The sequence below is a fragment of the Petaurus breviceps genome, unplaced genomic scaffold (genome assembly GCF_028583685.1).
Source record: "Petaurus breviceps papuanus isolate PSGF00001 unplaced genomic scaffold, PetGlider_PUasm1.0 37, whole genome shotgun sequence".
Taxonomy (NCBI): Eukaryota; Metazoa; Chordata; class Mammalia; order Diprotodontia; family Petauridae; genus Petaurus; species Petaurus breviceps.
The window spans coordinates 108,978,285-109,004,705 of NW_027186296.1; the positions used below are offsets into that span (position 1 = coordinate 108,978,285).

Below are 26,421 nucleotides of genomic sequence, written 5' to 3' on the forward strand. Positions count from 1 at the left end.
ACACACACACACACACACACACACACACACACACACACACACACACAACTAGCTGTGTGACCTTGGGCAAGTTACTTAAACCCAGTTGCCCTCCAAAAAGCAAAAAAAAAAAAATTGCATCAGTTGCTGTGCCTAGATCTTCTTATTCAATAAATGCCATTCATTCATAAAAACAATTACAATATCATAAATACAGAAAGGGTGATATTTGAGGCTTAATATGGATGAGATCATGTATCTTGGAAGCATAAAATAACTACGGGGTGGCTAGGTGGTGCAGCGAATAAAGAGCACCGGCCCTGGAGTCAGGAGGACCTGAGTTCAAATCCGGCCTCAGACGCTTAACACAAAAACTAGCCATGTGACTTTGGGCAAGTCACTTAATCCCAATTGCCCTCCCCTCCCCTCTCCAAAAAAGAAAAGAATAAGGTAACTTCTCAGAGATGAGAAACATCAGAAGTGGAACTTGAAAGATTTCAGCAGGTCAAGATGGTAGAGACCATCATTTCAAACATGGTGGATAGTGTATTGTAAGCACTGAGGGAAAGGATAGGAAAAGACTAAGAAGGAGCTGATTGCTTGTGAATAGGAAAAGTATGTAATAAAGTTGAAGAGGCATGCTCGAGGACATTGAATGCCACAGTGAAGAGCCTATATTCCATTTACTAAGCAACAGGAGTGTGTTGGAGGTTTTTAGCATGGGGATGATATGATCAGGCTTTTGCAATAGGAAGATTTCTTTGACAGCCATGGGAAATATAAATTAGAGAGAGGAGGAATAGTTGCTTTGGAGGCAAGGACAATAGTTAAGAAACTTTTAAAGAGTTCATACAAGAGGTAAATGAAATCTGAATTGGGATAGTGGCAATTAGTAGAAAGGGAAGCAAGACTAAGAGATAATAGAGGTAGGTCTCACAAGGAAAACAGCTGGTAGTGAGACTCTTCTATTCACACAGTGAAGGAAGGCTTCTTTGATGAGCATACTAATAGGGAACAAGCAGGATTTCACAAGTGATAATCCATTGTAGACATTTTTGCCATCCCATAATTGACTGAAGGATGTAATGAAATGCAGTATTCCACTGTACCCCTCAGTAGGCTTCCAGGCCATCACTCTTATGTTCACTTTCCTTTCTTCTCACTAACTAACTAACCCAGTAATTAACCAGTTTAACCTTAAATTTTCCTCTGCTTTCAGATCCCTTGCATCACTGTCCTAACGTCCCTCATCCATTCCCACAATTCATCCATGGATCTACTTCTTCCATTCCTACTCATGTATTAATGATGTTTGTTCAAGAATGTCACACTGATGGTGTTGACTGGGTCCACTACAAGTTTATTTGATTTCAATCGGTGACTCACTGTTGCCCTGTTTCCTACTCCTTCACTCCACCCTACCTGATTTTTTATCCTGCTCTGTACAAAGGCCATTCCAGAGCTGCTCTTTTCAAGTTTCTTACACCACCCTTCCCAAAGACAAAAACAATCATGCTCCCTTCCTTCAAAGAACTTACAGTGTAACCACATTGGTTGAGTAATTAATTGGTTGGTGATAGTTTCAGTGAGTCTTTCTTTTCAGATAGCCAAAAGCTAGCTAACATACCAAAATAATAATAGCTAATATTTAAATAGTGCTTTGAGTTTTGCCAAGTACTTTACACATATTTGTATTATCTTATTTGATTCTCAGAACAACCCTGTGAAGTAGGTGCTATTATTATTTACATTTTACAGATGAGGAAACAGGCTGAGAAAGGTTGAGGGATTTGCCCAGGGTCATACCACTAATGTGGGAAGCAGTATTTGAAGTCAGTTATTTTTCTCTTCAGTTCCAGCTCTCTCTCCATTGGGCTACCCAGCTTCAGTTGAATTGTTGGTAATTTCCTGTAGGTGATAGTAGTATCCATTGGGTGAATACAAGGTAGATAGAAGTCCCCTCATGTCAGCTGTCCCCCCTTCCACTTTGTAAGTGCTCTTTCAGCAGCAGCATGTGGGATTGTTTCTGGGGTTCTATTGTGTGGGCATCTAGCACAATTCTCTGCATATTGTTACATACTTCCTGGATTCTTGATGAATGATTGAATGTGTAAGTCAGGATTGTGGGAACTAAGGGCTTCAGAACTACATTACTGTTGGGCTAGGAAAGTTTTGATTTCTTTTTTACTCTCATAAATGTGAGGTTATTGAGTAAATATTTGAATACAAGTGTTCCATTCTTATTATTTGATCTTAAACTTTTTTTTACTTCTCTGTATTTTTCTTTTGCAGAACTTTATGAAATTTTCCTCTCCAGAGCAAAGGAACGATGGAAAAGCTTCAGTGAAACAAGTACAGAGAATGATGTAGAAGGTGTGCCTTGTCAAGTGTCAGATTTTTTTTTAGTTATGTTAGGATGAGTCTTTAATGCAATATTAATATATTTGTACAGTGCTTTTTCATTTGATCCTTTTATAACCCCATAGGGAAAAGAAGATAAATTAATAATTTCTTTGTTTCTCAGATGTAGAAACTGAGAGAGATGCCTAGGCTTGGAACTTTGGAATCATCTTTAAGATAACTCATCTCGCATTGTTATCCTCTCTTATCTATTTATTCAAATAAATTTGGAATGTCTTACTTTCTATTTTCACTTCTACTGCTCTTATCACTTCATATCTAAAATATTGTTGTAGCCTTCGAGTTGATTAGCCTGTTCTTTTTTTTTTTTTTTAAAGCAATCGGGGTTAAGTAACTTGCTCAAGGTTACACGGCCAGTTATTTCTGGGTGTGGTGCTAAGAATCTGAGCCCGGATTCAATCCCCAGGTCATCCCGACATTGGGGCCAGCGCACTTACTTGCTGAGCCACCTGGCCGCCCCTACGCAATTGGTGTTAAGTAACTTGCTCAAGGTTACACAGCCAGGTATTTTTGGGTGGGTGCTAAGTGTCTGAGTCCGGATTCGATCCCCAGGTCATCCTGACACTGGGGCCCGTGCTCTTACTTGCTGTGCTACCTGGCCACCCCATTTGCTGTGCTACCTGGCCGCCCCTGATTAGCCTGTTCTTCTCCACCTTCTCAAAAAACCAGATAAATCTTAAAGTGCCACTTTTGTTACACTCTTCTTCTGCTCAGGATTGTGCCTACCACATCAATTCAAACGTCCTGAATAAATGCTACTTGGAGAGCCCCAAGAAGGTAGAGAATGAATTTGGGAACTTAGGCCTTGAAAAAAGGGGTGATTATGATATGAAGCAAGTGATAGGGGATGGAAAAGAAGGTACACAAAGGTACCCTGAACTATATGAGCCCAGGATATGATCAACAAACAGTGTGTAGAGTGATTTTATGGAGAGAGCATGAGCGCATGACTTTGTAGAGTCTATGCTCCAATCTGATGTCCCTTTTTAATATTACATATTATTCAGCACTCTCTGGTGTAAGGCATTTATTTATTTAAATTAAATTTTATGTTTATTTTTAGTTTACATCATTCATTTCCACAAGATTTTGAGTTACAAATGTTCTCCCTGTCTTTCCCCTACCTACCACCCCTAAATAGCGATCCCACTGAATACCCCCTCCCCCAATCTTCTCTCTCCTATATCCTCCCCCATTCCCCCTCCATCTTTCTGGTAGGGCAAGATAGATCTCTATATCCCAGTGCCTGTATATCTTATTTCCCAGTTGCATGTAAAAAGAAATAATATATATTTTTAAACATTTGATTTAAAAATTTTGAATTCCAGATTCTTTCCCTTCCACCCTCAACACCCACCCTTACTGGGAAGATAGGCACTTCAATATAGGTTGTACATGTGTAGCTATGCAAAACATTTCCATAGTGGATATGTTGTGAAAGACTGACTATATTTCTCTCCATCCTATCCTGCCCCTTACTTGTTCTATTCTCTACTTTGACCCTGTCCCTTGACAAAAGTGTGTGCTTCCAACTTCCCTCTCCCCCAACCTGCCCTCCCTTTCATCATCTCCTCCCTCATCCCCTCCCCCCTACTCTCCTATAGGGTGAGATACCCTATTTAGTGTGTATGTCATTCCCTCCCTAAGCCAAATTCAATGAGAGTAAGGTTGACCTATTCCCTTTTGCCTTCCTGTTCTTCCCTTCCATTGTAACAGTTTTCCCTTGCCTCTTCTGTATGAGATAATTTACCCCATTCTGTCTCTCCCCATCTCCTTTCATTATATTACTCTCTCTCACGTCTCAATTTCACCTTTTAAGTATCATCCCTTCCTATTCAATTGGTCCTGTACCCTCTGTCTATGTATACCTGTACACATATATACATACACTCACATATGTGTTCATATGCCCATATACCCTCCTATGTAGACATATATATGTATGTGTGTATGTATATGTGTGTATACATATTTATATTCCCTTCAACTATCCTCATACTGAGAAAAGTTTCATAAGTTACAATTATAATTTTTTCATGCTGCAATGTAAATAGTTCAACTTTGATAAGTTCCTTATGATTTCTTTTCCCTGTTTACCTTCTCATGCTTCTCTTGCTTCTTGTATCTGAATGTCAGATTTTCTATTCAACTCTGGTTTTTTCACCAAAAATGCTTGAAAGTGGAGCGGCCAGGTGGCTCAGCGAGTAAGAGCACTGGCCCCAGTGTCGGGATGACCTGGGGATCAAATCCGGGCTCAGATACTTAGCACCACACCCAGAAATAACTGGCCATGTAACCTTGGGCAAGTTACTTAACCCTGATTGCTTAAAAAAAAATGCTTGAAAGTCCTCTATTTCATTGAATGACCATATTTTCCCCTGAAACATGATACTCAGTTTTGCTAGGTAGGTGATTCTTGGTTTTAATCCCAGCTCCTTTGACTTCCAGAATATCATATTCCAAACCCTTTGATCCTTCAGTGTAGAAGCTGCCAGATCATGTGTTATCCTCATTGTGTTTCCACAATACTCAAATTGTTTCTTCTTGGCTGCTTGTAATATTTTCTCCTTGATCTGGGAACTCTGGAACCTGGCTATAATATTCCTAGGAGTTTTCTTTTTGGGATCTTTTTCAAGAGGTGATTGGTGGACTCTTTCATCCTCTATTTTGCCCTCTGGTTCTACAACATCAGGGCAGTTTTCCTTGAAAATTTCTTGAAGGATGATTTCTAGGTTCTTTTTGTGATCATGGCTTTCAGGTAGTCCAGTAATTTTTAAATTCTCTCTCCTGGATCTATTTTCCAGGTCAGTGTTTTTTTCAATGAGATATTTCACACTACCTTCTATTTTTTCATTTGTTTGGATCTGTTTAATAGTATCCTGATTTCTCATAAAGTCACTAGCTTCCATTTGCTCCATTCTAATTATGAAGGAATAATTCTCTTCAGTAAGCTTTTAACATTCTTTTTCCATTTGGCAAATTTGGCTTTTTAAGGCATTCTTCTGTTCATTGCCTTTTTGAGCCTCTTTTGCATTTTAGTTAGTCTTTTTTAAGGTGTTATTTTCTTCAGTCATGTTGTTGACTCTCTTTTCATGATTTTCTTGCATCATTCTCATTTCTCTTCCCAGTTTTTCCTCCACTTCTCTTACTTGGTTTGCAAAATCCTTATTTTTTTTTCTTGGAAGCTTTTGATGCAGGAGTTCTAACTTCATTGTCTTCCTCCTGTTCCACGCTTTGATCCTTTTTGTCCCCAAAAAAGGAATCTAAGGTTTGATTGCTGTGCTTTCTTTGCTTCCTTTGCTTGCTCATGTTGCCACTCAACTCCTTGACTTTTGAAGTTTTTGCCACAGTAGAACTCTGCTTCCTGAGAGGATAGCTTTGTCCCAAATCACTGGGATTTTCAGCTGCCGGAGCTATTACTTGGGTGCCCTCTCTGAAGCCTCCACCTGCTTTGGCTCCTGGTTATACACCCCAGGACCTCTACAGCAATCCAGATCTAAGCAGGTTTAAGCAATAGCGATTACCCCTCAGACTGGTCGCTTGGTCCCCCTACAATCTGCAAGCCAGGAGCTCTGAAGCAGCCATGTGGCGGCTGCTGTTCCTCAGCCGCTTTTTCCTCCAGGGGCAGAGGCCAGATCACACCCCCAAATCCCCTGTTCCCAAAGTCCACACTGACCTCTAACTTTATCTTTGGCATTTATGGGTTGATCAATCTGGAAACCACTACAGATGCTGGTGATCCACTCTCCCGATGTCACCTCCAGGGTCGGGGCTGCCCTGAGGCTAAAACCATGGGTTCATGCAGGGCTGGGCTCTGCTCCTAGCGCACTGTGATGGACTCTTCTTGCCGGTGTGCTGGGTTGCCTTCAGCGAGAGGTTTCTCTCTGTCACTTTGTGGGTTCTGTAGCTTTCAAGTTTGTTTAGAGGCATTTTTTATAGGTATTTGAGGTGGTTATGGGGGGGAGTGCAGGGAATTTTCCTGCTTTTACACCCCCATCTTGGTATATATAAGTTATTTAAATAGCTAGATGTCCACACCTAACCAAGTCATTCAGCCATCTTTTCCCATCTTCTCTTTAAGGATATCATGAGGCACTTTGTTGGAATTAAGATCCACTGTGGTGCAGTGTTTCACAGATCACCATTTTATTCATGCTTCCATTTAAAAAAAAGACAAAGATTACATTGGCATACATACATTGGCAAAGGTTCTCTATGAACCTAGACTAGATACCAATGTTTATTGCTTTTTTTTGTAAGTAATCTCAATCTATCTTTTCAAATAATTCATGGTAGAGTTTTGCTGGGAATCAACTAAGTTTTTCAGTCACTAGTTTTCCAGTCATTAGTTTTTAGAATACAGTCTTTTCTACTTTTTATAAATAGGGTTAATACTTCCAGCTTAAGTGCTCTCTTCTTATCCTCTCACCCATCTTAGGCTTTAACTCCCATCTCCTATATGTTTGTTTTATTTTCTTGTTTTACTTTTGAAGACCATTTTCTTCATTGTGTTGTACTGAAGCTAAAGAGTGGGGCATTAATTCTGCATTTTCTCATTAATACTGTCATCCTTTACCACAAGTGGGCCTAGCCCTTCCTAGTTAGCCCTCTTGATCTAGAAGGGAAAGCTTCCTTTCTCATTTTAGTTGTTTTTCTGGAAGCCTTGTTTTAGAGTTGATCTACTCCCCTTCTCTCCATCCCTACCCCTCATCTTTCTTTATAACTCTTTTGAAAATACAAGCATACTAGAGAGCATTTTACTTGAATGCATCAACTTTTTCTTCATTTGGAATGTTTTGTGACTTTCCCCCCAAGAAGAAATAAGCTTATTCCTTCCCTCTCTTTTTAAAGAAAAATTATTTAGGGGCGGCCAGGTGGCTTAGCGAGTAAGAGCATCGGCTCCAGTGTTGGAATGACCTGGAGATCAAATCCCGGTCTCAGACACTCAGCATCACACCCAGAAATAATTGGCCATGTAACCTTGAGCAAGTTACTTAACCCCAATTTCTTAAAAAAAAAAATTTATTTTAGAGTCAAACACTAGAACATAATTACAGAATTGAGAAAAGCAAAAACCTACCACAAACTTAAATATTGGAACTTAAATACAAAGTAAGAAAGAAAGAAAAAAGCATGTCATGTGCATAGCAGAACATAAGAGAGGCTTCAAAATATGTAACAGTAAATTTTCATTCCACAATAGCCTGTATGATAAATATTACACATTGTGTTAAGAGCTGCCATCTTTTCTTTACCTCCTTGTAAGTTTTCTTTTGTTCTCTTTGCATTTTTTTTTACTACTTCTCCCCCTCCCTCCCCCCCCCCCCCCCCCCCCCCCCGCAGAAGACTACAATTAAATGCAGATTTATTTCTATATAGCTATAGGCATCAGCACATACAGACATATACTTTTCCCAAACAAATTCTATTCCTGGTCTTTGTTTTTATGTTTATGCCTATCTCTTGTTTCCTATCCCTCCTGCCTCCTCCTCTACTTTACTTCTATGTGCTACCTTGCCCCTCCCATTACTTTTTTACCCACTCCAAGGATTCCTTCCCTATCCTCCCATTCCCATGAATCTAAACACCCTTCTAAAGCCCCCTATAGCCTATTCCTTCACCCTCCTCTCTAGAGATCCCTCTCTTATCCTCTCATTTCCATTTATCTAAACCCCATTCTATACCCCCCTTTAATCTATTCCCTCACCTTCCCCTCTAAAGATCCCTCCCTTGTCCTCTCCCCCTCCCTATCTTGTTGCTATTTTATTTCTTCTCAATTTAGAAGACTTTTATGCTCTTGTAAACATATACGTATCATTCCCTATTAAACCCATTCCCAATGAAAGTAGGTTCCTAGAACTACTAGCCTTCCTCTGCTATCTAGTTTCTCTGTATCGATTCTTCCTCTTGTACCTCATTTATATAAAATAATTAATCTTTTTAGCTGTTCATAAGTGGTTTTACTTTTTAAATTCATATCATACTCAGGTTTACCCCAATCTTTCTTATGAGCTGCCCAGTTATTAGCGAGAATCTCAGACATCTTACATTTTACATATACAAAAGGGAAACGGTCTGTCCTTATTGAATCCCTTATAATCAGTCTTTGGTATGTACCTTATGTTTCTTTTGGCTCTTGTATGTCAGATCTTCTATTAAGTTCATTTTTTTTAACAAAGTCTTGAAAGTCTGACAGTTGATCAAGTGTCCATTTTTTTTTTCATTCAGGATTATGCTTGACTTTGCTGGATTTAATATGTAGTGTTCCAAGACCCGCAGTCCTTTAGTCTCCACTGCTAGGTTTTGTGTGATTCTAATTGTGGCATCATCATATTTAAATTGTTTTATTCTTGTTACTTTTAGTATTTTATCCTTGAACTGGGGGTTTCAGAATTTGAGTATGATGCTCCTATGAGTTTTCCTTATAGGATCTCTTTTAAGTGATTGATGGATTTTTTCTATTTCCAATGCTTTAGGACAATTTTCTTTAATTATTTATTGTATTATTATATCAAGATTCTTTTTTTATCATAACTTTCAGTTAGTCTAATTATTTTTATGTTTTCTACTCTTGATCTGTTCTCTAGATCTGTTGTTTTTCTTATAAGATGTTTCACTTTCTCTTTTATTTTTTTGTCATTCATATTTTGTTTAATTATTTCTTGATCTCTTATAACTTTTCTGGTTTTGCTTTGCCCAACTATAATTTTCTTTTTTTTCAAATGCTTTATTAACTTCTGATTTACATCATTCATTTCTGCCAGATTTTGAATTATAAATTTTCTCCCCATTTTTCCCCTATGCACCCCCCCCCCAAATAGCAGTCCTATAGGATATCCCCTCCTCCAATCTGCTCTCTCCCATACCCCTTTCAGCTTTTGCAGTGGATCTCTATGCCCCAGTGCCTGTATATTTTATTCCCAATTACATGTAAAATAGTATTAATAATAGTATATATACATACACACACATATATACATATTTGAATATTTGATTTTAAAACTTTGAATTCCAGATTCATTCCCTTCCTCCCTTGTCACCCACCCTTACTGGGAAGATAAACAGTTCAGTATAGGATGTACATGTGTGGCTAATGCAAAACAATAACATAGTAGATATATTGTAAAAGACTGACTGTATTTCCCTCCCTCCTATCCCACCTCCCACTTGTTCTATTCTCTACTTTGATCCTATCTCTTTTCAAAAATGGGTGCTTCCAACTTCCCTCACCCCAGCCTGCCCTCCCCTTCCATCATCCCCCCTCTCATCCCCTTCCCCCCCTACTCTCCTGTAGGGTGAGATACCCTATTCAGTGTGTATTTCATTCCCTCCTCAAGCCAAATTCAATGGGAATAAGGTTGAGCCATTCCCTCTTGCCTTACTGTTCTTCCCCTCCATTGTAACCATTTCCCCTTGCCTCTTCTGTATGAGGTAGTTAACCCCATTCTGTCTCTCCCCATCTCCTTTCATTATATTCCTCTCTCACCTCTTAATTTCACCTTTTAAGTATCATCCCTTCTTGTTAAATTGGTCCTGTGCCCTCTATCTATGTATACCGGTAAACATATATACACATATTCACATATGTATTCATATGCCCATATACCCTCATATATAGACACACATATATATTTCTATTCCCTTCAACTACTGAGAAAAGTTTCATAGGTTACAATTATTGTTTTTCCATGTAGGAATGTTAATAATTCCACTTTGATAAGTTCCTTATGATTTCTTTTCCCTGTTTACCTTCTCATGCTTCTCTTGCTTCTTGTGTCTGAATGTCAAATTTTCTATTCAACTCTGGTTTTTTCAGCAAGAATGTTTGAAAGTCCTCTATTCCACTGAATTACCATATTTTCCCCTGAAACATGGTACTCAGTTTTGCTGGGTAAGTGACTGTTGGTTTTAATCCCAGCTCCTTTGCCCTCCGGAATATCATATTCCAAGTCCTTCTGTCCCTCAGTGTAGAAGCTGCCAGATCCTGGGTTTTCAGGTTTTCAGATTTTCCACAATATTCAAATTGTGTCTTCCTGGCTGTTTGTAATATTCTCTCCTTAATCTGGAAATTCCAGAACTTGGCTATAACATTCCTAGGAGTTTTCTTTTTGGGATCTTTTTCAGCAGGTGATCGGTGAATTCTTTCAACCTCTGTTTTGCCCTCTGATTCTAAAACATCAGGGCAGTTTTCTTTGAGAACTTCCTGGAGGATGATTTCTAGGTTCTTACTTTGATCATGGCTTTCAGGTAGTCCAATAATTTTTAAATGATCTCTCCTGGATCTATTTTCCAGGTCAGTGGTTTTTCCCATGAGATATTTCACATTGCCTTCTATTCTTTCATTTGTTTGGATCTGTTTAACAGCATCTTGGTTTCTCATAAAGTCATTAGCTTCCATTTGCTCTAGTCTAATTCTGAAGCCATGATTCTCCTCCTTGAGCTTTTGAGATTCTTTTTTCCATCTGGCAAATTTGGCTTTTTAAGGCATTCTTCTCCTCATTGCCTTTTTTTAAAGACTCTTTTGCCATTTGAGTCAGTCTGTTTTTTAAGGTGTTATTTTCCTTAGTCAGGCTGTTGACTCTCATTTCATAATTTTCTTGCATTGTTCTCATTTCTCTTCCCAATTTTTCCTCTACTTCTCTTATCTGCTTCTTAATGTCCTCTATGTCCTGTAACCAGCTTGTATTTTCCTTTGAAGCTTTTTGTGCAGGAGTTCTGACTTCACTGTCTTCCTCCTGTTCCATGCTTTGCTCCTTTTTGTCCCCAAAATAGGAGTGTAATGTTGGGATCTTCTCTCTGCTTTGTTTCCTTTGCCTGATCATGTCACCCCTCAGTCACTTGAACCCCTGGGCTTTTTGCCACAGTAGGACTCTGCCACCAGACAGGGGAGCTTTTGTCCCAAACGCTGGGGTTTTCTCAGTTGCCAGAGGTATTAGATGGGTACCCTCTCTGAGGTTTCCACATGCTCTGGCAAGCTGGACATACACCCCAGGACCTCCACCCTAGACTGCAATCCAGATCCAAGCAGGTTAAAGCAAGAGCAATTACCCTTCAGACTGGTGCTTGGTCCCCCTACACTCTGCAGGCCAGGAGCTGAAGCTGCCACATGGTGCTGGCTGGCTATGCTGGCACCTCAGCGGCTTCTCGCCCTGGGGGCAAAAGCCACCACTCCCACTTACTGGTCCCAAAGTCCAGACTGCACTGACCTCTCACTTTGTCCTTCGCATCTGTGTGTTGATAAATCTGGAAAAGGCCACAGCTTCTGCTGTTCTGGAGTCCCTCTAGCAGCAGCTGGTCAGGCCCGCCCTGGGGCTAAAGCCGAGGTGTGGGTCTGGGCTCGGCTCCCAGAGCGTTGGGCTGGCTGATTCCTGCCAGGCTGTCCTCAGCGGGAGGTTAGCTTCTCTTTTTCATTTTGTGGGTTCTGCAGCTACAAAGTTTGTTTAGAGTCCCCTTTTTACATGGATTGGGGAAGGTGGAACCCAGAGCAGCAGGGAGGTCCTGCTTCTACTCCGCCATCTTGGCTCCCCCAACTCTAATTTTCAAGGTGTCTTTTACTTCCTTCAGATTCTGGATCTCCTTTTCTAATGGGTTGACTTTCCTTTCACAATCTTCTTTTTTTATTGGATTATTATTTTTTTTCTTCAGTTTTTCCCTCTATGTCTGTGATTTGATTTTTAAAGTATTTTTTAAGATCTTCTGTGAATTCTTTTTGGGCACGTGACCATTTGATGGTACTCTTTGCAGAAGAAGGAGGTTTCTTTACTTCATTATCCTCCTCTGAAGATGAACCCTGGTCTTCTCTATTCCCATAATAGCTTTCTGTGGTTGTATTCTTTCTCCTTTGTAAATTTTTTGTGATAATAACTTAATTTTTGTAATCACTGCTAGCCCCGCATCCTGGGGGATGGTGCCTCTTGCCCCAGATCTTCAGTTTTCCCCTCTAGCCTGGAACCAAAGCCAGACCTCCAACCTCCTATAAGTACCCACAGCCAGGGGCTGATCTCTACCACCCAGGTAGGTAGTCAGCCTGGACTCTTTACACTCCCTCCATAGTGTTCTACTAATCTACTCCCATCCCATTTAATCTGTTGTCAAATTCTGTTGATTTTACCTTTGTAACATCTCTCTTAGATATTTCCTTCTCTCTGATATTGCTTCCATCCTGGTTTAGGCCCTCCTCCATGCCTGTACTCTTGTCATAGCATTTTGGTTGGTCTTCCTGCCTAAGGTTTATACTCCAGTCCATCCTCCACTCAGGTGTCAAATTGGTCTTAAAAATGCAGGTATGACCATGCTCACATACCTCCCCTCTTCCCCATTTTATAAACCTCAGTGGCTCTCTGTTACCCCAGGTTCGGATATAAAAGTGCTTTGTTGTTCAAAACCCTTCATAACCTGGTTCCTTTCTCCCTTTCCAGTCTTCTTACTCCTAACACATTCTCTGCAGTCCACTGACACTGGCCTTGCACAAAATGCTCCCTCCTACGAGGCATTTTCACTGGCTGTCCCCATGCCAAGAATTTTCTCTTTCCTTGTTTCCTGCCCTGGCTTTCTTCAAGTCTCAGCTAAACCCTGCCTTCCACAAGAAGCCTCTCCTGGTCTCCCTTTATGCTAGTGCCTTTCCTCTGCGATGATCTCTAATGTATCCTGTGTAAATCTTGTTTGTGTGTAGTTGTTTGCGTGTTGTCTTCTCCATTAAATTAAATTTCTTGAGAACAAGTACTGTCTTTTACCTTTCTTGTATGCACCTAATAAAATGCTTATTGACTGATTGATTTGGCATTTAAAGCTCTTTAAACTTGAATCCTTCCTTGCTAATCTTCTTACTGCACTCTCAGCTGTCTAGCCACACTGGCTTTCTTGCTGTTCTTCATACAACAGTCTGTCTCTTGATTCCATACCTTTATAGTGGCTGTCCCCCATGTCTGGAATGCAGTCCCTCTTCACTTGACTTTTTTGGCTTCCTTCAAGACTCAAATCCTACCTTCTATGAGAGACCTTTTCCATTCCACTTTACTGCTAGTGCCTTTCCTCTAAGAATACTTTTCTTTTGCCTGTATTTATTTTATGAATACTTGCTTATATACATATTGTCTGCCTCATTAGAATGTGAGCTCCTTTTTGTCTTTTTTTAATGCTAGCTTCCATTTGATTCACCTTCAGATATATATCCCCTTGGAATTTTCTCTTTTCTATTTCATATAACTGTTTTTCTTAGGACATGGTGGTCTGGTAGAACTCTGTTTAGACACCATTTTGTCAGTGTGTGCTAAAATATCATAACCAGAAGAGAAATCCAGTATTCTACATGTGATCCAATCAAGGTGGGGTTATCTCTGTATTATCACATTATTTTGTCCCTTCTCCTTCTTTAAATAAATGCAACCTATAATTATATTAGCATAAGAGAATTAATTACTGAGATCCTGCCTAATTTAAGCATTGAATTGGTGCATTTTGGCTAGATAGTCTAGTCTTTCAGTATCAGTAACCATAAAGAATATTCTGTTTTTTTTAACTTAGCCTTATTGCACCTGACCCTTTCATCTCGGAGAGGTCTTTAGATGTTGGCTGAGGAAAAAGAAGCTTTTTTTTTTTTTAACAAAAATTACTTAGAAACCATAGTGATAATTGCAGGTGAAGTTAACTTTAGATTATCTGTATGAGATATATAACTGTAGCAGATTTTAAATATCTTAAGTTGGCTTTCCTCCGATGCCTCCTCTACTAAGCCACTTTTCCCTATTGTTTTGTTGTTTAGTTTACCATAAGCAGAAGTATTTTGCTTTGGTTTTGGTCTTGGTCATCTAGACCTATGATCTTTTCAATGTGGGGAGCAGCACTAGTTTGGAAACTCATTCTGCTGATAAAATAACATTTTTTATTTACATCCTTGTTAAAAACAACATAGAGAAGAAAAGAGGGCTCGAGATAGACCTGTGGGGTGGACGCCCAACGAGGAAAGGAATGATGACTCAGCACAGCAGACTGAGAAGGAGCAGTGAGATAGGAGTACCCAGAGAATACAGTGTCATGGAAGCCAGAGGAGAAGGGGATGATTGATAGGGTCAGAAACTGCAAAGAAGCCAGTTAGATTGAGGACTGAGAAAAGGCCATTGCGTTTAATGATTTACACAACTGATATTCTTGGACAGATCAGTTCATTAAAGTGGTAGAGTTGGAAATCACATTGTAAGGGATCAAGAAATGAGTGGAAAGTAAGAAAATGTAGTTGTGTTCCACTCTTCATAGGTGTTTGAGAAAGAGGTAAGAGATACAAGATAAATAGTTTAATGAGGGTTAGTGAGATCGAGTGAAGGATTAAGGATGGGGAGACAGGTTTATTTGGAGGAAATGTAAAAAAGGAGTCAGTAATAGCGGAGTAAAGATGAAAGAGAAAGAGACTGATTGAGGAGAAAACTGCCTGAAGGGAAGGGATTGCCTTGGAAAAGGAAAATAGGAAAAGGACCACCTCTTCCTCTGAGACTGGAGCAAAAGCAGAGAGAAGGGCTAATTATGAAGGGCATTTTGAGGTATAGAGTAGGAAGGAAGGGAGAGCTTGCAGCAGATAGATTGTGTTTCCTCAGCACAACTGGAGGCTTAGTCAGTCCTGCTAAGAGGGAGAAGGATGAGATGATGGAAGAGCATCAAGGAGAGAAGAGAAGGTTTAGAATAGGTACTGTGGAGAATTTGGTAAGGGATCAAATTAAGGAGATAGATTTCTTTTCGGCGCTGAAGGCCAGTTTTAGATAAATTCATAGTGGCCCCATTTCACAGTTGTATGATTTTCTGTAGGAGTACTCCTCAGCACATGAGTAGAAGTGAGATAGTTTCTTCCTCTAAGGAGCTTAGATTCTATTGAGAATATTGTGCATGCATGTGTGTGTATATGCAGTGTATGATAGAAAAAAAAAACCATGGTTGGAGTTTGGAGAATAGTACATAGTTGAATTGGTTAATATTGAAGCATGGAAAATAAGAACATAGCAGTTTAAGAACTGGAGAACAGGAAGGGAGATAATGGGACTGGATGTCACAATAAAGATGGAAGAATAGATTTAGGAGGAATGGGGGAGAGAGGAGATAGATGGAGGAAGTTATATTGGGGGAGAAGAATTTTGTATTTTATGATCAAGGAGAAAACTATTTTAGGCATGTTTGGAAGAAGTGGAAATTGTGGAGGTTGAAAGGAGAGTTTAGGATGTTCAAAGAAATATCCTTGTTTACTAAATACAAAAATCTGTATAGTAAAGTCCCCAGATGTGAGGACAGTTTAGTAGAGAGAACAGAAATGTGGAACAGGCACTAAATTCTTCGAAGATAAAAGGAGAATGATTTGGAGGCCAATAGATGACTGGGGACAAGGACTTAGAATAGGTGGTTGGTTGTCTTGGTACTTTTCCTTTCAGATCCGCAAGGCCTGACAAACTGGTAGAGTTTTGAATCACTGAATATATGAGGAGCCTTTTATACTTCATGAATAACTTAGTCATGACTGACTATTGATAGTTTATCTCACCACCTAGTGTTTGACACAGAATTTTCTTTGCTTCCCCACTCCATCTCTATCATCTAGTTCTTAATCCGTCTTTGGAAGACTCATTCACTCAAGATCAATGTTTAATTGTTGCCCACATAAAGCTGATTATTATAAACACCCTTTGACTGTCAGTGCTTCTTCCTCTGCTTTTACTCTGCCAGCTAGAAAACAGTACTCTTTCTTAACCCTGAGGACAGCCCTGAAAAGGGAGCATGGTATGGGATGGAACAGGTCAGTGTACTGTTCTTCAGTAATTTTCAGGAATCACATTGCCAGCTTTGTTGTGTTTTTTTTTATAGCATCTTCTCTTTTTTATAAAAGACATATTTTGAGATTGTATTTGCTTCATGTAATGTGACCATAGGAACAACTTTTTCTAAGGGTATAAATTTGGATAAAGAAGATATTCTAGAGGTGGAAGGCAATTAAACTATTTTTGTGACTAAAAAAGATCTATTCACTGTTGTAAAAGAAAATTTGACTTTTGAACCATTTCATGGCTAATTAGCTTCAGTTATATTAATGTGACCAGTTTATCTTCTCTATGCCTTGTGGCATACCTTGTATTCTGGGCACTTAGCAAATGCTGATTAAACTAATATTTGTTTCTACTTCATTACAATGTTTTCATCTCTGAAATATGTGTGTGTATGTATGGCCATACACACATCTTTGTCATAAAGAATTATAGAATTTCAAACCTAGGTCTGAACAATAATTCTTCACTACAACAACTCTACCATAAATGATGATTTTTCCAACTTGGCTTGAAGTACGTTTTACTTTTGGATAATTCTGTTGGACATTTTTTCCTTTTTTTTAAGTTGAAAGAATTTTTGCTCTATACAACTTCTACAAATTGTTTATAGTATTGCCCTCTGAAGCCATAATTACAGGTCTCTGAAGTAATAATAATGACAGTAATAGCTAGCATTTACGTTGCACTTCAGCATTTGCAAAGCTCTTTGCAATTATTATATCATTTTATCATAGCAACTCTGCTGTTATTTTCCCCATTTTACGGATGAGAGACAACTGAGGCAGACAGAGATCAAGTGACTTGCCCAGGGTTGGATTTTCTTGAGTCCAGATCTTGTGCCTGCCATCTTGTTGCCTCTAATACTTTTGCTGTATTCCATTGGCAGGTTTAATAAAATAATATGATTTCTGATATTTCTTGCAATGTTCTGAGTAACTTTTGATCTGAGAGGAACATGACAGACATTCATCTTTATAGTGAAATAGCCCTAAATTTAAAATAGTAAAAGTGATGAGGGCAATAAAGAAAAGCCAACACTGATGAGATTTAGTTCTTTGGATATGGAACTCCCATGCCAGTCAGCATCTCCTCTTCAGTTTATAGTCTTAAAGAGTAGCTTGCAGCTTTGAAAGGTCCTCACTCTCTTAGGGTCTTCCAAGCTAGTATGTGTAGAAGGTGGATTTGATTCAAGGGGGCCTTCCTCACTTTGAGGCTGGTTCTCTGTCCACTGTCTGCAGCTACCTCTGTTACCTGGGAGCAGAACAATTTCATTATTTGTAGTAAATAACAATCTACTTGATGTTATGTTGTAGTTCAAAGGAGATGGAATGCAACACAATGAAAGGAGCACTAATGACAGATGTGTTAGTACATAGCTGTATTCCCTGCTGCTGGGGAGACTGAGGCCTGGGTGTTCTGAGCTACAGTGAGCTAAGTCAGTCAGGTGTCTGAGCTAAATTTGGCACTAATTTATTGAATCCCCAGTAGTGGGACCACCTAAGGAAGGGGTCTTTGTGGATGAACAAAGAGGAGCAGGCCAAAGCTATCTTGATGATCAGGATGGGATTAAGCCTAGGAGTGGCCTCTGTACTTTCATATTGGGCAAAATAGGGATCCTTAGTTTTCAAAAAGGTAAAGAACAATAGTATTAGATTAGAGGTCAGGAGACCTTAATTCCAATCCCTGCTTTGCTACTTAACTTCCTGTATGCCTTGGACTCTGTGGTTCTCAGCTTCCTCATTTGTAATGTGAGAGAATTGGGCTGGATGGTCTAAGGTCCCATAATAGCAGTCAGGACTCTCAAGAACTTCCTTGTTTCTTATTTAGGCAACTTTTTAGTATTAACTGCAAATAATAGACTTTCCGATCTGTGTGGCTAATTTATTTAGCAGAACAAATGATTTTCAGTTTAAAAAAGTAATTGGTCAAAGCCTCCATTCTCTTTCATATTAAGAAAAAGTTATGAATCTACTTTGGGGGAATATTGACTTTTGAGAAAGTGTTCTTTTCATTTCCTGGAAGGGAATAATTAGGCATTGTACCATATAATTCTCTGAATGAGAGACCAGAAACACTTAAGAAGGGAGGGGGTGATTTTTCCAGGTTCTTGATAATTCAGCCTTAAGTTATTTTGGTTTAAGATTTGATTTTTATTAAATTAAACACAATATTCATTCCTTGTACATAAGATAAGGCACTATGGAAGCCAAGTAATTATTTTATTTTATTTACTTGGCAGATGTAGGTGTATCTGTTGCTGACCGGGAAGCTAGTCTGGAATTAATTAAGCTGGACATATCCCGCACATTCCCTTCTCTCTACATCTTTCAGAAGGTGAGGCCTTTCACCCAGCTCATAAAAAATACTCTTCTTTTGTAATAACCAAGAGAGCAAACTATCTACTCAATTTGTAAAAAGGCTAAATTAAAAAAAATAGAAAAAATTTAATGAGGAAGCTGAAATATATTTCATAGAGCTGCTCAAAAGTACATACCAATTAATGATGCTTATCAGCAAGTATTCATTATGCACCTACCCTGTGCCAAATACTAAAAGTAAAAGTATAGATTTCTTGAGTAGATTTTAAATGATTTGTCATTTTTATTAAACATTTTATTTTGTTGATATTTTTCAGTTCTTACTGAACCTTTTCTCTGTTATTAGTAGGAAAAATATTAAGAAACTTATCTCAAAAATTTTTTAAATATTTCTTGAGCATTTTTCATGCTCAAGTCCAAAGTTCGCACTACTGAGATTTCTAATGTTCTTTAGCATTATTTAATACAATTTTGTAGTTCACTTATTTTTTTCTGCTGAATTCATTGCATCTAAAATAAACTAATTTGAGCACAGCATATTTTGATCTATTAAGTCATGAAAAAATTAAAACATTTTTACTTACATCATCTAAGTTGTTTAAATTATGAATGCATTTGGTTTAGCTACCTATTTATTTTCTACATAGAATTATTTTGTTAATAACTGTAGAAAGTACCTAATTCACTTTGAACAGTATTGATATTGAATAAATGGAAAAACTTTTTGAAGGAGCTATATTAAAATGTGGCATCTTAGAATTTGAAGATTAAAAATATAGGATCTGAATACTAACATGCAGTTTCAAAAAATAACTTTGTTTTTCCCTCCCATTAAGGGTGGTCCTTATCATGATGTCTTACATAGTATCTTAGGAGCATATACGTGTTACAGGCCTGATGTTGGTTATGTAAGTATTTTCCTTAATCCTGTTTTAGAATATTAGTTCTGTTACACAATGAAACATTAATCTTTGGGTGATTTGCATATATGCATATTAGATTTTGGTCATAAGTCCTAAGCATAACACTTGATGTGTCAGAGATACTCTTTAGCATACTAGGATGTAAAAACCACCCGCAATTTTGCTGTATCAGTAGCATAAAGTGGCCCATTGGGTACTTGTCAGAGAGTCTGTTGTGGAGTTGTGGAGTGGGTGTGTGTGGTGGTGAGGTGGAGAGGGGAAAGTTATGTTTTGAAGGAACAAATCATAGTCATTTTTTATCTCCCTTGAAGACTCAGTGTAATATGTTGCACGGATTTTTCTTGTAATGCATTATTAAATCAGTGAACATGGAATAAAGTTAGGACCTGGACCTGTGAATTCATTAGTATAGGAGATTTCTCTCCCAATACAGATATGAAGGAACCTTACCTACCTCTTACTGTCTTAGAAAATTAACTAGAGCACTGAGGTTAAATGACTTGTCTGTTGTCACATAGCTAGGATGTGTCAGGACAGGACTTGAACTCAGATTTCTTAGCTCCAAGACTGTCTCTTTATCCATTATACCAGAATTTTTAAAAAACTTTTTGATCACAGGACTCCTTTATACTCTTAAATATTTTTGAGGCCCTGAAGAGTTTTTGTTTATGTGAGGTATAACTATTGATATTTCCTATATTAAAAAATAAAATATTATTATTATGAAAATAGATTTGATCTTGTAGATGGCCATAAAGGGTCTTGGGGATTCCAAGGGGGTAATACTTTGAGAACCACTGCACTATACTATGCTGCCTTTCTTATTGCTGGCTTCATCTGCTTTCTTTAAAAGGATAGCTATAAAGTATTGTCTCTTTTGTGGCCTGGACCACTGGGCAGTCTTCTGAACCCCAAACAGGTCACTGTTATGTACTAATGCATTTACTGCAGCCTTTACATTTGTGGGTCCTATACATGTGTGGTTCTGTCATCCCACATAATTTTCAACACATTGCTTTACATTTACCAGTATTGTTGCAGTCATATATTTGACAGCATATCCCTTCTAAAATTATTGTTGGTAACTTGAAAAAGTTCACAGATTTTGAAGGGGTTTCAGAGATTGTCCCACCTACTCAATTTAGACATGAAAAAAGTGGCTCAGGCATGAAAAGCTAAAAGATGAAAATGATGAAAAAAGATCTTAAGTCAATGCTTATGGCAAATTACTAATAGAGCCAGGGCCATTACTCTCCCCCACTCAGTAAACTCAAATGACTGTTACTTCTAGGATCAAATATAAACTTTGGTTTATATTTGCTGTATGTGGCATTTAAAGTAGCCTACTTTTCCAGACTCTTACATTACTTCCATTCATGATTCTATAGTCCAGTCAAACTGGCCTTACATTTCGTCACACATGACATTATAAGTTGGTCTTCTATCCCTGGAATGTGTTTCTTTTTCTTCCTTCTTTCTTAGAATTCCTTATTTTCTTCTAAGTTTAGCTCATTTGCCACTTTCTACATGACACTTTTCTTTTAACCTTATCCCCCTTCCAGCTTCTAGCACCTCCTACTCCCCCACAAAATTACCTTCTTTCTACTTTCTGTAAACATGTCTCATGTTTAAAATGTAGGCTCCTTGAGGGCAGGGCTGTTTCATTTTTTTTTTATTTTGAGTGCTTAGCACAGTGCTTGGCACATGCTGTAAGCATTTAATAAATGCTTATTTGTTGGTTGGTCATCAGGCCTTGTGTAGACCTGGGTTGTCACCCTCCTGTGGATGCACTCTAGCCTGTCCTTGCTGTTTCCAAAATAAAGCACCAAGAACTGAACACAGTACTCCAGATATGATGTGTCCAGAACAAAGACTAGCAGGACTCTCACCTCTTTAACACTGGACTTTTATTGCTATATCTTCATGGCTCTGTGATCTCATTGCCATGGATACTCATCTAATAGTTCACCTCAGAATCCATGTATACCCCCTCATCCAGGGCAATCTTCATTTACATGTTGGGGCCTTCCTATTATTTTCCTGATTGTGTGTAAATGCCAATGAGACATCAGTGAATCAGAGTGCTTTTGTTAAGTACTTACTGTATGTCTTATAGTAAACACTGGGAATTCTTAGACAGGAATGAAAGGAGTTTAAATTCTATGGGGGAAGAAAACATGTTTACATGTAAGGGTGGCGTTACGGCTATGGACTGGACCTAGAGTTTCATTGGAAGTTTAGGGAACTCCCCCCTGAGGAAACTCCTTATACCAATGTACATTAGCCCCCTTTCCGTAACTAAGAGTCTTAGAAAGATGCTCAGAGCACTGAGAAATTGAGTGATATGTGCCCAGAGGTACATAGCCAGCAGCCTGGGTATGTTAGAGGTGGGGCTTGGGCTCTTCAAGGCCGGCTCTCTACCCACAATTCCATATCACCTCTCCTATATAGCCACATAAATATGTGTGAAACTTTTACAAAATAAATGCAGGCTGATTTTAGGAGGAAGCTTCATGTAGAGTGTGGCACTTGAAGTGGGAACCTGAGTGGTGGAAGGGAGGAGGGAGTATGTTCCATTTAGCCTGTTCAAAAGCATGGAGGTGGAGTGTTGTTTGGGAGCAACAGTAAAATTGTGAGTTTGGCTGCATTGAAGAGAATGTGAAGAGGAGGAAGACTATTTATGGGTCATGTGAGACCAAGACATTTTCTGCAATCTTCACCTTCTCTCATGCCTCTCCAGATTTGGAATTATGTGTAACAAATAAAGCAATTACAGCTATCTCTACAGTCTAGAACACCAAGAACTCAGGTAAAACAACAACAGAGAAGGCCAGTAATCCCCAACCCCATGTGCCCTTTCAATCACCCCTCCCCATCTCCCATCAGGGTCCATCCCACAGGTATGCAAAAGAAATCTACATATTCTCTACATATCCATATCACACTCCCACCTCTGTCCCCTCACCTGTCCCTTTCCCACATACACATTCCCCGTGATGAATGGATGTGTGTGTGGGACTGTGTGACACCCCATTAAGCCTGAGAGGAAGAGTCCTGCATACAGCTGGGGCTGTCATCTCCCTACCAGTCACTTGGTGCTGATGAACTATGGGAGGAGTCTGAGACTGCTTTGAGGTCCAGCCCCATTATTTAAATAGTAATAATAATTGTAATAGTTGACATTTCTATAGTGCTTATTTTGTGCTAGCCACTGTGTTAAGTGCACATTTTGCAATTATTATCTCATTTGATCCTCACACCAAACTTTAGAGGTAACTGCTATTATATCCCTATTTTACAGATTAGGAAACTGAGACAGTCAGAAGTTAAGTGGTTCACTTGCCTAGGGTCCCTTAGCTAGTAAGTTTCTCAGACTGGATTTGAACTCAGGACTTTGTGATTCCAGTCCTGGTGTTCTAGCCACTGTGCTACCGAGGTCCCTCTAAATGAGAAGAATAGAGAAAGCAGCATTTATGGTCTGCACAGCAGAAAAGATTGGCAGAAGAGAAAAACTTGAATGCATGGTGGCAAATCTCATAAAAAAAAAAAACCAAGAGAAAATAACTTTATTGGGAGTGCCAATAGAAGTAAAAGATGATCTGGAGGAAAAGAAGCAAAAAGCAATAACATTAAAAGAAAGCATGATTTCCATAAATGCAGAACATTTTGATCTCAAAGACAGGATGTATGGATACAACTTAGGAAATATAGAACTTATAGAAAAACACAAGTCAAAGAATCTGAACACCATAATACAAGAGAACTACCCAGAACTTCTGAGCATAGAAAACAAAAGTGTCATTTGAAAGAATCCACAGATTGCTTCCAGAAAAAAAGCCCTGGGGGTGGCTAGGTGGTTCTATGAGTAAAGCCAGCTTGGAGTCAGAAGGATTGGCCTCAGACACTTAACACCCACACACAAAAAACTAGCCTTGTAACCTTGGGCTAGTTACTTAACCCCAATTGCCCTCTAAAAGACCAAAAAGAAAAAAAAAAGCCCTGGGCTGCAAACTCTTAAGACACATAGTGGTTAAATTGCTTCTCAGACACTCCAGACAACAGAAATATAAGGATAAATAAATATAGCAATCAAGGATAACAAGAACAACAGAGAGATCATGAAGAGATTTCCTTCTAAATACACAGAGACAAGTCAAGTAGAAGTGATAGTGGAGAAACAGTGTATAAATAAGGTGAGAAAGATAGGTTGGAACCAGATTAGGAAGAACTTTAAATGTCTGTTGAAAAGAGTCTGCATTTGAGTCTAGAGGTAATAGGCATTGGAGTTTTTTCAGCATGGGCACTGGTGAGCAGTAGTATGCATGGTAATATCTGTCCTTTAGGAAAAAAATTAGTCTGGTAGCCATGTAGAGGATAGTTTGGAAGGGGGAGAGATTTGAGTCAAGGAGAGCAATTAACAAGGCTTTTACAATAATCCAGGGCCTGATGAGAATTTGAAGGAATTAGGGAGGTGGCCAAGTAGATGGAGAGGAGATTGATGGAAGAGATGGTGAAGGGATACATTTGACAAGATTTGGTGACTGACTGGAAGGGAGGAGTTGATTTTAAGATTGCAAACCTGTGTGAATAGAAGGATGAGTTTTGAAAGATGAATTCTTTTGGACATGAGTTTGAAATATATACAGAACAAACAATATGAAACATCTAATAGGCAGGTAGAGATGAGTGGCTGGAGCTCAAGAGAGGTACTAAGGACTAGATCTGGAGTGATTTGCCATTTCCTTCTCTAGTTCATTTTTATAGATGAGGAATTGAGGCAAATAGGGTTATATGACGTGCCCAGAATCACACTGCTATAGGTTATATTTGAACATGAGTCTACCTGATTCTAAGCCCATTACCCTATCTATTGTGCTGCCTAGCTGCTCTCAAGGTCTCTCTCAAGAACTTTGTAACTGATCATGTGACATGGGAGACACTGGCACAGGACTACTCAGCATGGCATGCCCACATCAGAGAAGGTGCTTTGCTCTTTGAGAAAAGCATAATTAAAACAACTCAAAGGAAACGCAGGAAGCGCAGATTTAGAGTATCCACCTCAAATGTTCACACAGACTGTTTGTGCCTGACCTGTGCTAGAGCATTCTGAGTTTGTATTCCTCTGTGATCAGTCACAGTGGGACGCATTGAAACTTGACTCTAGCACAGTGATATAATTTTGGTCCTCTTTGAGAACAAAGGACAACAACCAGCCAACCAACCAAGGGCTAGATCTGTAGATTTGAGAGTTATCTATGTAGAGGTAATAGTTAACCCCATGGGAGATGATTCACTGAGAGAATGTAGAGAGAAGAGACCCCAGGACAGAACCTTGAGGAACACAGTTAGGGAGTATGGTCTGAATGATTAGCCAGCAAAGGAAATACAGAAGGAGTGGTCAAGATGAATAGTTGGAAAGTGAAGAGAAAGCAATGCCCAGAAAACTCAATTGAGGATAAGTGGGAAAGGATGGTCCATTGTGTCAAAGGTTTTTTTCCTTAAAAGATACAGGAAGGATAAGAATTGAGAAAGGCTCTGAAGAGAAAAGTTTCAATTGAGTAATGAAATAGAAAGTCAGATTACAAAAGTTTGAGAAGTGGAAGCAGTGGGCATAAACAGCTTTTTCTTTGAGTTTGAAAGGGAGGAGTTAGAACTTCAGTTTGAAGGGATTAAGACCTGAGGATATTTGTAAACTTCAGGGAAGGGGTCTGTAGAAAGGGAGATACTGAATATGGGAGGGAGCTGAGAAGATAATTGTGGATAGGAATAGTGCATGCCAAGGAGTTTAGGGAGGAGAATTAAGTATCAGAAACTGGAGCAAAGGAGAAAATAAGTGATGATGTCACGGTGTTTTGAAATATAGAGAATGGGAGAAAAGGGAGCTCTCAGAAAATGTCTTATTTTATTTTTTAGTAAAATAACAGATTAAAGATGGATTAGAACTCAGATGAGGTTCTCTTCATCCTCAGCGGAGAGGGTAGTGAGGGGAGAATTGAGCTTTGTTCTGGCTGGATAGGGGACATGATTCAGTAGTAGGATTGTAGTTGGTAATTTGAAAGGAAGAAAGTTAAAAAAGTTGTAGTGGACAAATATCTGATTGGATTACTGCCTCACATTGTAAAATACTTTGTAACAGGTAAAATTTAACATTTTTTAAGCATGCCATTAGCATTAGAGATAAGATTATAATGAACTCTGTCACTGTTTGCCTTTGCTGGAGGAAAATCTCTTGTTTAATCACAGAACTGCTTTGTAATTAAACTTAACTCTGATTATTATCCTATACAAAATTTATTGACTCCTTTTCTTGTTGAAGGTCCAAGGGATGTCCTTCATTGCTGCAGTGCTCATTCTCAACTTGGAAGAGGCAGATGCTTTCATTGCCTTTGCAAATCTCTTGAATAAGCCATGCCAGCTGGCCTTTTTCCGCGTAGATCATAGCATGGTAAGGACATTTAATAGAGATATAACAATTTTCATTTTGACTCTGAATATGTCCTAAAAGTTAAATTCTTTTTACAGTGAAAAGTAAGTATAGGAAGGCTAGAATAATTATTCTGTGAGCTAAATGTTAAATAAGCAATATGCATGATTGGAAGGAAGGTTGGAATGAGTGGTAACGAAGCTATATTTTCTTTAGGTAAACCTCAATGATAAGGAATTTATTCCTATAATTATCAGAATTTCCTTTGGTTTTCAAGTTATATTAGTGGTAATATTTTTATTTGCAGATGTTGAAATATTTTGCAACATTTGAAGTATTCTTTGAAGAAAATCTTTCCAAACTATTTCTTCACTTCAAGTCTTACAGTCTTACTCCTGACATATACTTGATAGACTGGTAAGTAATCGAGCATGGTTCATTATAACCAGATTTAAAATATGTAATTTTAAATAGTATCCTGTGGAAGAAGGATGAGTCTTGCAGAATTGTATTTTGTGTTAACATACAGACTATTCTTCTGAAGGAGTTAGATTCTT

At 38.7% G+C, this 26,421-nt stretch overlaps 1 protein-coding gene across 1 annotated transcript in view; it reads left to right on the plus strand.

Annotated features, from left to right (window-relative positions):
* The window catches only part of TBC1D12 (TBC1 domain family member 12), a 140,137-nt gene that overhangs the window by 97,528 nt on the left and 16,188 nt on the right, over nt 1-26,421 (plus strand). The window contains exons 7-11 of the mRNA XM_069099274.1: nt 2,272-2,352; nt 18,439-18,533; nt 19,354-19,425; nt 25,757-25,885; nt 26,172-26,281. Coding sequence (XP_068955375.1) covers nt 2,272-2,352; nt 18,439-18,533; nt 19,354-19,425; nt 25,757-25,885; nt 26,172-26,281 — 487 coding nt within the window. The remainder of the gene's footprint in view (nt 1-2,271; nt 2,353-18,438; nt 18,534-19,353; nt 19,426-25,756; nt 25,886-26,171; nt 26,282-26,421) is intronic.